Consider the following 12,806-nt stretch of genomic DNA (forward strand, 5'->3'; position numbering starts at 1 on the left):
ACAAAACAAGAGACTCTCTATCATGAAGATTATGGTGCTACTTTGAAGCACAAGTGTGGTAAAAGGATAGTAACATTGTCCCTTCTCTCTTTTTCTCTCATTTTTTGGGGCCTTTTCTTTTTTTATGGCCTTTTTTTAATTCCTCACTTGGGACAATGCTCTAGAAAATGATGATCATCACACTTCTATTTATTTACAACTCAATGATTACAACTCGATACTAGAACAGAGTATGACTCTATATGAATGCCTCCGGAGGTGTACCGGGATATGCAATGAACCAAGAATGACATGTATGAAAGAATTATGAACGGTGGCTTTGCCACAAATACTATGTCAACTACATGATCATGCAAAGCAATATGACAATGATGAACGTGTCATGATAAACGGAACGGTGGAAAGTTGCATGGCAATATATCTCGGAATGGCTATGGAAATGCCATAATAGGTAGGTATGGTGGCTGTTTTGAGGAAGATATAAGGAGGTTTATGTGTGAAAGAGCGTATCATATCACGGGGTTTGGATGCACCGGCGAAGTTTGCACCAACTCTCAATGTGAGAAAGGGCAATGCACGGTACCAAAGAGGCTAGCAATGATGGAAAGGTGAGAGTGCGCATAATCCATGGACTCAAGACTAGTCATAAAGAACTCACATACTTATTGCAAAAATCTACAAGTCATCAAAAACCAAGCACTACGCGCATGCTCCTAGGGGTATAGATTGGTAGGAAAAGACCATCGCTCGTCCCCGGCCGCCAGTCATAAGGAGGACAATCAAAGAACACCTCATGTTTCAAATTTGTTACATAACGTTTACCATACGTGCATGCTACGGGACTTGCAAACTTCAACACAAGTATTTCTCAAATTCACAACTACTCAACTAGCACAACTTTGATATCACCACCTCCATGTCTCAAAACAATCATCAAGCATCAAACTTCCCTTAGTATTCAACACACTCATAAGAAAGTTTTTACTAATCTTGAATACCTAGCATATTAGGATTACTAGACGTCAACCCGTGCATTCGCACGGGCTAGCATATTTATTATGGTGGATAAAACCATCACAATAAATAGCATCTATTTAAAGTATCTGGATGTATAGATCATATGTAAAAGTATGTGGGTCTGAATAGATGAATGGTTGAATATAAAGAGCGCTAAATTTATTCTTTTGACAAACAAAAATCTTTTTATATATTTAATTTCTTTTATTAAAATTAGCATTTGTTCTGGATATTCAACAATTATATTTCACTATGATTTGTAGTTACTTTTCTAGGAGGCCACTACATGTGTATTATTGAGATTGGTATTTTTTGGTAGTATTTCTGTTAAAACCGTCTTGTATTTTATCACTGTACAGAGCTAGTAGTTTATTTGAAGGTAATTGTGATGTTCATTTGGATTAAATTGTAAGCAAGATAAATAATTATCCAGATTTTCTTTGCTCATATTTGGTACAGAGTTAATTTAAATTGGTCCCATATAATTTTATTACACAATTTTTTAATATATGAAAGCTAATTTAATTTGCTACCGTATTTAAATTGGTACTTCCTCCGTAAAGAAATATAAAGGCGTTTAGATCACTATCTAAACGGCGTAAACTTTGCTAAAAAAAATCTAAACGCTCTGAACGCTCTTATAGAGGGAGTAACATATTATATTCCTCTTTACACTAATGTGCGCATGTTTATCAGTGATGGTTTTTTTGTTTGGGTCGTCGGCGTCTAGTTTGCTCGCCTGGTCGGCCCCATGAGAGTGGCTGCGCCAGTGGCTCTCGTTGACAACGTACATCAGTAACCTCAGAAAGTCGTTCCTCGCGAACGACATCGCAACGCCGGCTGTAGCGGCAGCCATCCGGCCGTTCCCTTTTGCCGTGTGGTAGGTCGTCCCTGCTGAATCAGCAATCTCCTCCGATGCCTGCGTTGTTTAGCGGAGTTTCCGCATCCAGCAACAGCGGCGGCGACTTTTATCCATCCCCATTTTCCCTTGACCCTGTGTTTGTACGAACAGGTGCATATCTTTTCTTTGCCTTACCATGTCCTCTCTCTATGAAATAAATTTTAGGCATGCATAGCACGGTGATCAAATTACTGTTTCTAATATTTTATCTAGCAATTAGACTCTTGGAATTTTCTATTATTTGTTAAATCAGATCTGAATTGCTAGGGAAGAAAGAAAGGTTATAGTAATTGATAAAAGCACATACGTGATGCATACATAACTGATATTGATTTTTGTCAAATCAGTTGTGAGTCCTCCATCAGGTATCTGTGTGAATACATTGTCTTATGAATGTATTTCCACTATTTTGAAGATAAAGTACAGTGGCCGTCCACTTACAGTCAGAGAGAGCTTAAATATAGTTCAATCTTCAGAGAAACATCATCAAAAAAGTGAAGGGCGCAAGCTCACAAACACTATATTTGGGTTTGTTAAATGTATGCATCAAAACATTGAGTTTGCTAGAAATTCTAAAATCAGACTAAATTAAATAATGACTATAGAGTATATACGAATATAATAAGAAACCCAAAAGTAAATAAATTTCGTTCTGATAAAATATTTCTGATATAACAATTTGAAACCAAATAAGGCTGCTATGTCTGCATCACATTATATTTAGTCATATCAGAATGCTTGTAACAATATCTATAATATATCCTTGTAAACAATGTTTTTTGCAACCTTGTCGGATGGACGCTCTTCATCTGATATGAGTATCTTCAATCCATTTCTGCTGGTCACCCTTGACATTGCAACATAGAGTTGTCCATGTGTGAACACTTGCCTTTCTAAGTAGAGTCCAACTTTTTTGAGAGATTGCCCCTGGCTTTTGTTTATAGTCATAGCAAAGCACACTGATATTGGGTATTGTCTCCTTTTCAGAATGAAAGGCCATTTTGAATCACTTGGTGACATGATAATTCGTGGGATGTAAACTTTGTCACCAACGTTAGGACATGTTATGACCTGGCCTTCAATGAAACGCTTTCCTAGCTGTGTTATTGTTAGTCTTGTCCCATTGCAAAGTCCTGCACTTTGATTGATGTTCCTCATAAGCATTATTGGTAACCCTACTTTCAGCCTCAGTTCATGGTCTGGTATTCCAGAAAATGTAAGACTATTCAAAAACTCAGTTGGGTACAACATATCTTCATCTTCCACCGTAGACATTGCCTTGCATGTTGTATCTGAACTGAAATAGGTTACCTCTTCTCCAGGAATTTGACTCATGATGTAGGCATTAATCTGGTCAACAGTCTCGTTTCTTGGGCACAAGATCGCTCTTTCCTCTAGGTATGTTCTATCAGTGTATTTTCTGTGTAAGTCGGGGTAGGTGGTGTTAACAATAGATGCTTTCGGGTCATCTCCTTCATGTAAAATAAGGTCCTCTGGGATGCTAACCCAATCCTCTTCATCTACTGTTGATGTTGTGCCATCGCCGATGTTTAGTATCCAGTTTGCGAATTCAGCTGTTTTTGCTTTCTCTTCTGGACTACCTTCGGATGAATTTAGACGCATATTTTCTTTGAGTCGGTACTCGTCAAAGTTCTTCCATAGGTAGGATCTCTTTATTGATGCAGAAATGATATGTTCCCTTTTCCCCTTCGGTATAACTGGTAGGATTTGCCTGAAGTCACCTCCCAAGACTACTGTCATTCCTCCAAATGGTCTATGCTCTGCGTCCTCGTATGTGAATCGAAGTATGTCTCTCAAACTCTTATCTAGTGCCTCAAAACAGTGCTTGTGTGTCATAGGTGCTTCATCCCATATTATCAGTGACATTTTCTTTATTAGCTCCGCAAGAAATGTTCCTTGCTTGATGTTGCATGTGGACTCATTAGTGATCTTGAGGGGAATGTGAAATCTTGAATGAGCTGTTCTTCCACCTTGTAAAAGAAGTGCTGCTATACCACTTGAAGCAACTGCTAGAACTATTTTTCCTTCAGATCTTAATTTTGTCGTGACTGCTTTCCACAGAAATGTCTTTCCAGTTCCACCATATCTGTCAACAAAAATCAATTTTCCAAGACTGTCGTTGACTGATTCTATTATAACGTCAAAAGCCATCCTCTGATCTTGATTTAGCTTTTGCAGTAACTTCATGTGCTCTATTCTTAAAGAATCTTTATCGTAGTTTAGTTCCTCATTTACTAATCTATTATTTAGATCTTGAAGAACTGAACTATCTGGTAGTGGCATTCCTGGAAAATCTTCGAGGGACTTACCACCTTTAGTCAATAGTTGTTCTATCTCTGCCAGGAGCAGGCTCTTTATTTGTGCCGAGTTGAGTTCCAGGGCCTGAAAATTGAATATTCTTCTTTGCCGACGTTGGATATCCTCAGATAGTAACTCCCAATTTGTTTGCCACAACTTTGCGGGATCCGTCACCTCACAAAATAAAAGTATTGTGCAGAAAAGTTGGCGCATTTGAGGAGCAGAGGCCCAATGGGATGCTTCCTTGATGCAGTCATCCCACTCTTTGTCGTCATTAAGTAGCCCAAGAGCATAACATGCGGATTTGAATGTTGGATGTACAACCCCATCAACTGTTCGAATTTCTTCATATGATCTGCATCCTTTGACGGTATTTAATAGCATTCTCAAGTAGTATTTTTCACCGCTCGTTGGTTGTGCATAGTAAATCCTGCCTATGGTTTTTTGTCCACCACGCCTTTTCCTCCATTCTTTCTCTTGTGCATGCCAAGTCCATTTGGTTGGAAACTGTGCATACGTCAAACTGCGAGCTTCTTCATGCAACTGGTTGGCTGTCATCCATTCTGTGAACATTGTCTTTTCTATGTTCGGCCGAGATACAATTTGATCTAAATCCATTCAGTCTGGGAACACCACAACATGTTCATTTTCTAGGTGAAATTGTAACCTATCAACCGCAGGCTCTCTGTACTGAAGAGGAAACTGAAATATGCGCCATGCGGCTTCACATCCAGATATGTACCGGGCATCAAGGTACCTCTTGATTTCGTCGTCCCTGTTTGTTAATTTGCTAGCTCTTTTTTCACTTTGTTGCTCTTCTGCTTCTATCAAGACAGTTGTTCGATCTTCTCCTTTGTGGATGTATTTGAATAAATACTTTATAGACCTTGATCTGTTGCACCATTCAACATTTATGTGGGCTTGATACTTGACCAGTAGGTTTCTATTGTATGGCACAACAAATCTATTGTCTAGCTTCACTCCATTCTTGTCCACAGTGTTGCCATCATCTCGTCTTCTATATACTGGATAGTTATCTTCATCTATGGTAGTCTCAGTGCAAAAATTCTTGGGGAAATGTTTGGCACAACTTTTATCGACCATGCATGGTGATTTTGGGTGTGCTTGACCACATGGACCATGTATCATATAATTTTGCACTGCTTCGTACCCTTCTGGATCACTATTCTTATCAGGAATTTCAGCTGATATGATTTTGTCGATCTGGGAAGGACTTGGATCTTTATCATCTGGGTGTAGAAACACCAGTATGTGTGCATGCGGGAGTCCTCTTTTCTGGAACTCTATAGTGTAGACAACTGTATGAATATGAAAGTAAACAAATTTGAGAAGAAATGAGTTAGGACAATCATCTAGGAAAGAGTGAATATCTACTTATTAGGTAAACTTACTTGCAATTGTTTGTCCAAATCACTTCCCGTTCTTTATGTCATTCATAAGTTCCTTCAGTTTGAACATGAATACTCTGGCAACAATATCTGGATGATCTTCAGGTTTCTGGCCTGGAATCAGATCCAACATATCTTGTATTTCCGGCCATTTTGGATTGCATGTAAAAGTAATGAAGAGATCAGGATAGCCAGCCCAACGACAAATCGCCATGGCATCTTGGTAGTTTTGCTGCTTATTTCTTGGACTGCCATTATATGATGAGGGTAGTATGATTCTTTGTCCAACTTGTTCGGTTCGTGTATCTCCATTTTCTATTGCATCATGCAGTCCTCTGTACAGTTCTGTCCTCAACTTACCTTGGTTTGTCCTGTACCAATTTAGTCTCCACTGTTCAATGCACGTTGCTGCATCAACTAAGAACTGCAGGAACAAACGTCCACTCATTTGCAATGTTGAAGCTTGGTTCAGACGTTGTTGTATGCGATACGCATAAAACTCCAGCATTGTTACATACTTTCTTTTACCTTTGCTGCCTCTTTTATTTTCATACTCTATTTCTGGTCTGAAACCATCTTCTCCATATGGAAAAAGCAAGGGGTACTGCATTGACATATAGCTTGGGTGCAACTCTGAAATCCTCTGTAACATTCTGTCTTTGGTCTCAACTATTATATCAAATTCATTATTTTCTCCATCTTGTTCCCCAATAATTAGTGCTGCGACTTCTGAGGCAGATGGTAGGTTGTATTGCCGTCCATCTTTCGACCTTTTGTTGATCAATCTTAGTCTTACATCTTTAATACGTCGGTTTTGGAATCTGTCCCTTGCCATACGAAATGATTTGACTAAAACATTGTGCTCATCAAGCATCTCCAGTAGTCCTTTGACAATGTTTTCATCTGGTTGTGTCTTACTCTCCGTTGAAGCTGATGCATTAATCCTATTCCGCACTTCATTTTCTGTGTCATGTATGTACAATTGGGCAAATTTTGGTTTCGTCACGTCATCTTTAGGAAGTAAAGTGCCAATCTGATGGTAATTCTGGCCATTCAAACGGAAAACATACGGTCCAGATGCCTGCTTATTAATTTCATAGTCAACCTTTCCTCCCATTGAAGTGAATGCGAACATCGAGTTGTACAACCTGATGTTCTGGCGGAAATTTGATGATTCTCCTCTTTCATTGTAACGTAGTAGCTGTCGGAGATACAGCGGAGCTTGTTTCAGTGGTGGTAATTTAACTTTCCCTTCCTTGCAGCAGAGACCAAATTTTGGAACTGTGATGTTACCTGTGCTTGTGCTTCTCTCTCCATGCCACATAATGGCATTGCAAAATTCACAAACACAATTTGGTTTTCCCAGATATGAAACTTGAGTAACATCCTTCGCTACATTAGATACTTCACAGTTATTGCCCTTTTCTGTCCTTAGTCGTTTGCTTGTCTTTTTCAGCTGGAGGATCTCTTTCCTTTTCCGCCTAGCTTCCTTTGCTGCTGCTCTAATGATGTCTGATTGACTATCATTAGATTCGAGTGTTGCTAGTTCGGAGGCTGCTTGCTCAGGTATTTGGATTCCTTGATGACGCCACATATTCCTGCATTTTATTTTGTTATCATTTTAATAATCCAGGTAAATTAATATTTATATGATTATTTTTGGTACTGTGGTAATGAATACCTTCCGTTGTTCTGATTTGCTCTAGTGCGTGTTCGATGCATGTTGACTGCAGCTGGTGAATCCTGAAATAAATGAGGTAAAAAGTGTAACTGATTTTATTCTGAGATATAAGTGAGGACATCTTATACGTAACTGATTTTATTTGTCCAGAAATTCAGAATTGCTGATGATAAATTTGTAAACATGTCAGGCACCACATTGTTCGCAAGGATGCTGAAGGTATTTATATGGAACAGATAGTTTCCTGATAAGATTCTTTTTCGTATGGATTGTTTTCCAACAAAGGATTTAAAATCGCCTAAAATCATTATTCTATTGTGAAAGAAGGATACTTGTGTTGTCACCTTCCAATGAGAGGACGTATATGCTCTGTAATTGGTGATCTGAATCTCAAGTTTATCCCCGCTTTCTCTCTGTAATTCAAGTTAATACAAAGCATGTGTAATGAGATCGAATAGTTGATGTATATATTAATCATTGCAGGAGACATGCATATATTATTTGTGGAAGGAGATAATGAACATTGCCTGCAAGTACTGCCACACGACCTGTCTGCTCCTTGCTGCTGGCGAGAGGAGGGTAATGTGTTGCCGGGATGTGCACACTGTGTAATTGGTGATCTGAATCTCAAGTTTATCGGCTCTTTCTCTCTGTAATTCAAGTTAATACAAAGCATGTGTACTGAGATCGGAGAGTTAATGCATATATTAATCATTGCAAGGATACATGCATGTATTATTTGTGGAAAGAGATAATGAACATTACCTGCAAGTACTGCCACACAACCTGTCTGCTCCTTGTTGCTGGCGAGAGGACTAATTATCGCCTGTATGTGATGAAGGATTAGATCAGAGGCGATGTCTTGCCTGGATGTGCACGAATTGAGTCGATATAGAATTCTTATTTGTAAAGAAGCGTAGGGCTAGAGTTTGTAGGTTAGAGTTTGTCATCTGTACGTTCTAAACCTATGCAATACTTGAGCCGTTATTATTTTGTGTCACCAGATAGATGGCTCCTACTTGAAGTCAGTTTCCATGTATACTAAAATTATGCACGTCTCTGTTTCTTACACGTCTTGTCTACACATTGTTTTTCTTCAGAGAATTGTATGTTACACACACGACTCCTTATCTCGACAGAATTGTTTTTCTTTAAAGAATTTTAATATTTAACCTATTTAATTCCAATTAAAATCTGAGTCATGGATGGTTACGCATGACAGGTCTAGATGGCAAGATGGAAAGACCTATTGATTGGCAATGCAGATTACTAAGTGATGCACTTCAGTTTTAGTCGTTGTTAGTTCCACACACAATGGGCTCTTGGCGAGAACAGATGATGATGTGCACATCGTTGATTGTTTGGCTGTCATATGCTTTCTCTGTAGCGTCTCAACATGTGAAAATTTGTATGTGGTCGAGAGGCCTATTCTGTAGCGTATGAACATGTGAAAATCGCTAATATGTGTACGATAAATGACAATGTTTTTTGTAAAACTGATGTACCGCCCCATGTGGCTGCTTTTCACTAATGACTTTACTAACACAAAGGTATGCATTTACATTTATTAAAACCAATCTTAAACAATGATGTTCATATAAAGTACAAATCTGATGCTCCTATATGTTCTATTACATGCTAAATAACTGGATTTCCACTAATCAACGATTTGACTTTCGAGTTCTTGATACACCACACTTCTGAATGCCTTTGCTCATCAATTCTTTGTTGACACAACTACGCCTTGTCCTAGGCCTTGAATCATTGTGCTCCTGAGTACCTGCATGTTCTGATTCTTCTTCATGGTGATTGTTTACTTGTTTGTTATCAATACCAGCACATTTGCGAGTTACGGCGCGTTTCCTCTTGGGGCCTGCTTCCATAGATTTTGATTTCATTATTTCCCGACTACCTTCAGTTTTTGGTTCTTCATCAAGGTCTACAACATGAGCTGTGCTACTTCTCCTACCCCTTTTAGTCCGGTTAATAGTGGGTTCATCATCCTCTGGTTCTTGCTTTATAGTTTTCATAACTGATAACTTGCCCGCTTGCTCCTGCGAAAACATTTGTAACAATTAGTGACTTGCAGAACTATGAAAGAATAAGCAAATGCACCAAAAACTTACATGGCTATCTTTTTGAATTCTCCTTTTCTTAGATTCCTTATCAACAACAGATATGGATTCATCTTTCTCTTGACTATCCAGATTTTCTGATTCTTCATCAGAATGTACAACATGACGTGTGTTCCTAGTCCTCCTAGTCTTTTTAGTGTCTATTAGAATGGGTTTATCATCCTCCATCTGCCCATTCAAGACATTGGGTGTGTCAGTAAGAGGCTTGTACCAAAACATTTCAATTTGGGTAAAGTACCATCAACATTCATTATAAAATATGGCTTGCAGATACAAAATAACATAGAGCATTGTAGTAGAAATAGATGATACATGCTCAACATTTGAATGATGTACTGACGTATCTTTTTCAAAATCTATGAAAAAGATTCTATGAACAGTGTATTCTTGATAACCGTACTTCAAATTATAGTCATTCAATCTGAATTGAAAAATCAATCTCTGCCCACATATTTTTTGGATTTGTTTTGTCTGCTCATGGATATCACAATCATCCCTCTATCAAAAAACTTGCAGATTGCTTAATCAATTTTTTTGCTTCTGCCTCAAACATGGTGCAAGTTGTTGTTGCACTTAGATCACATATCTCTAGTTTTAGTTTGTATGTAATAAAATGGAACATGTGGTTAGTGCAGGATAAATTACTAACTTAAGAATGAGGTAGTATGAAAATCACCTTGGACATATCTTCTCAGGTTCTTTTTCACATTTCGGACAGTAGAAGTGGTTCCCTTGTTTCAGTACTTTTTGTTGCATTTGCGGCATCCTATGTAGTACCACTCATCTGATGTATTAATTGACTTAATCATTGCTTCTGGAGTATAGAACTTTTACTATACATTAAAGATTAAATTAGCACATAAAATTTATGAGAAAAGAATATAATACTAACTATAAATACCTGTTTTTCAGATTCATATGTAATTTCAGTTATTTCTTTTAGGGTTCTTCTGTTATAGAGCATCTGTTCTTGAATTGTGCCTTGCAAGTGGGCTTCCGGCTCTATTTCCTCTACCTTATCATCTTGCAAGCAATACCTGTTTTGCATGAGATAAGTATCCATGTATGTAGTAGAACATGTTTTTTCATATTACTGCAGAAAATCTGTTTCACCTTGTTTGAAGCTCATTTGTTTCAGGGATATCCAAATCGATATAAACTCTGGTCGCACCTGTAGATGACAGCGAGTACTCTGTATGCACTTGATATATTAGATTATGTATATAAAAAAGACACGCCGATAAATACATGCCCATTGTTAATACGAATACAAACCTTTCAGTTTTCTAACAGTAGTTGATGTTACTATGACCACACGCCCCAAAGAATCTTCATCAATTTGACCAACCTTATTACCCCATAGTCTAATATTAATTTTTTGATCCCTGTATATTGCAAGAGAAATACCTATTAGCACCCACGATAATTGTACTTATCTAATTGTTTTTAGTGTACTCACTCAATTCGAAGCACAATATCTCGAATCTTTGAAATCCCGTGGGTTGTCTGTGTTTCTTCAATATGTCCTATGTAACTTGCTATGCCAATGACATCTGCTAATAAAGTGGTATTAATATGCATAATACATGGAAGTTAATATTTGAAACAAATATAATCATACCAGATAAGAACATCTTTTGGCTATCTCTTGTGGAAAGAACTTCAACAGTACAAAACGTGAAGCTTTGTTCTGCTATTTTGATATTTTTTTGACCTCTTATCTCTTGAATTTTTGTCGTGTGCAAGAAATTTAGAACCTTTTCACTTTCAACTGGACGGAAATTCATTGCAGACATAACCTTAAAATTTGCTATCATGTAGACTAAACCTTCTTGGATCAATGGTCTGAACTTGTTAACCATATGCTTCATTACCTTGCCATGTATCATAGTACCGTGAAACATTACAGTGCAGCGAGAAGATGCATCAATATTATAGTAACTATTACAACTCATAATAGTGTATTTATGTTGGAAATTCATAAAGTTTCATCATTAAGCTAACCTCTTCATCAAGTAGTATCATGTCAAGGCTAATAAGTTCATTGTTGTTGAGATTAATGGCATCCCATAGCCTAATTATTCTGACCTTGACTTTCCAGGAATCCTTCTGATTGCTAATCTCATGGAGCATATCGTATGCCATTGTTTTGAAGGTAAACAAAATAAGTTGACCTATAAAAACACAATTTCCAGAAGATTACATATTGGTGGCCATGCAATTTGCATGTAGTATGAAGTCCAGAGCCTAACAATTTGATTGAACCAATGAAACAAATAATCTCTCTCAGAACTGGGCCAGAAAGCAACAAAAAGTAATTTGAATTGTAAGAAAACACAAATTTGTTGCTTAGTAATTTCTTAGTCTCTGGCAAATCCAAGGCTTCACTTGCGAAGAAAGATTTTGTCTTGCCCATTGTGAAGTTCATAAGCAATATGAAGTGAATAGCCTAAAATTTTGAATTAACCAACGAAACAAATAATCTCTGAAAAACTGGGCAACGATGAAGCTTTCATACCGAACAGGAGAAACTTCACCAGCGATGATGTTCACGACCGACAGGAGCCTCCTTGATGTTGAGATTGTTTGTGTTAGGATGTAGTTAATTTATAGGCTAGCGTTATAGGCTTGGTAGTGCCATGTTGCGATCTGCCCAAAGTGTCCAAAGAGTGTACGTGAGAAAACCTAGGATCAAATCCTAGGACTGTCAAAGAACACAGTAGAAAACATGAATCCAAATACAATTGAAAAGATAAGGTCGATTTAAATTTTAAACCAGCGAAAAAAATTAGGGACAAACCTGATCTATTCCCCAACTTGGTTTCTCCAATTTGAGAGAGATTTTTCTTTTTTCCATGGGGGGAGGCAGAGAGATAGGAGAGATTCCATGGCGTGAGCGCACCAGATCAATCCCCCAACCATCAGTTCCCTATTTTGCTTGCTCCAATTTGAGAGATATTGATTTGTTTTCCCTGGGGAGGAGGAGACCATGGGGAGGAAGAGAGATAGGAGAGAGCGTACAACCATGGGGAGGAGGAGAGATAGGAGGGAGTACGGCGTACTATTGGTCTTTTTTACGGGGAGAGTAAGAGACGTGGAAAATTTTGAGGGCTATTTTTCTTAGACAATTTATTAAAGGTTACACTACAAAAAAAGCATATGCTTTTGTAATCGATGGCTGGGCTATGTAATCAATATATTTTATTTCAGGCCCGACAGTTGGCCTCAATTTTGACGCGTGACTTATAGGTTTAATCTACACCGTAATAACACGGTCCCACCAGATTAACGGCTCGTATTTTCTGATTAACATGGTAATTTCTTGGGAGTCGCTAATTAGTATA

General features: G+C 37.9%; 1 protein-coding gene and 1 long non-coding RNA gene across 13 annotated transcripts; one reads left to right on the forward strand and one right to left on the reverse strand.

Annotated features, from left to right (window-relative positions):
- The first annotated feature begins 1,737 nt into the window (after positions 1-1,737).
- Positions 1,738-8,327, forward strand: LOC123144801 (uncharacterized). 2 transcript variants are annotated; one of them, XR_006471940.1, is made up of 5 exons: positions 1,738-2,029; positions 4,860-7,212; positions 7,353-7,403; positions 7,518-7,546; positions 7,811-8,327. It is a non-coding gene; the product is annotated as an uncharacterized lncRNA (long non-coding RNA). The 2 variants fall into 2 exon arrangements; XR_006471941.1 differs by having other exon boundaries at positions 1,743-2,029; positions 6,912-7,212.
- Positions 8,328-8,845: 518 nt separating this feature from the next.
- LOC123144799 (uncharacterized) lies at positions 8,846-12,558 on the reverse strand. 11 transcript variants are annotated; one of them, XR_006471938.1, is made up of 10 exons: positions 12,263-12,558; positions 11,981-12,111; positions 11,551-11,636; positions 10,922-11,015; positions 10,738-10,847; positions 10,576-10,654; positions 10,364-10,499; positions 10,139-10,295; positions 9,454-9,630; positions 8,846-9,381 (listed from the first exon to the last, which is right to left on the reverse strand). XR_006471938.1 is itself a non-coding variant. In XM_044564038.1 (9 exons), exons 2-7 carry the CDS (start codon positions 11,442-11,444, stop codon positions 10,229-10,231), a joined length of 798 nt encoding a protein of 265 aa, XP_044419973.1. In that variant the 5' UTR covers positions 11,445-12,111; positions 12,263-12,558; the 3' UTR covers positions 8,846-9,381; positions 9,454-9,630; positions 10,139-10,228. The 11 variants fall into 11 exon arrangements, 3 of the variants coding, with proteins under 3 accessions (XP_044419973.1, XP_044419975.1, XP_044419974.1); XR_006471937.1 differs by having other exon boundaries at positions 11,467-11,636; XR_006471934.1 differs by lacking the exon at positions 11,551-11,636.
- Positions 12,559-12,806: the final 248 nt, after the last annotated feature.

Source organism: Triticum aestivum, chromosome 6D (assembly GCF_018294505.1).
Source record: "Triticum aestivum cultivar Chinese Spring chromosome 6D, IWGSC CS RefSeq v2.1, whole genome shotgun sequence".
In the NCBI taxonomy this organism is placed as follows: Eukaryota; Viridiplantae; Streptophyta; class Magnoliopsida; order Poales; family Poaceae; genus Triticum; species Triticum aestivum.

Coding starts and splice junctions, on each gene's coding strand:
- LOC123144799 (XM_044564038.1), bottom strand. CDS start 11,444: ATGAATTTCCAACATAAATACACTATTATGAGTTGTAATAGTTACTAT. Junction 11,016..11,083: donor CCAAAAGATGTTCTTATCTG/GTATGATTATAT, acceptor CTTTATTAGCAG/ATGTCATTGGCATAGCAAGT. Junction 10,655..10,737: donor TACTGTTAGAAAACTGAAAG/GTTTGTATTCGT, acceptor AAGTGCATACAG/AGTACTCGCTGTCATCTACA.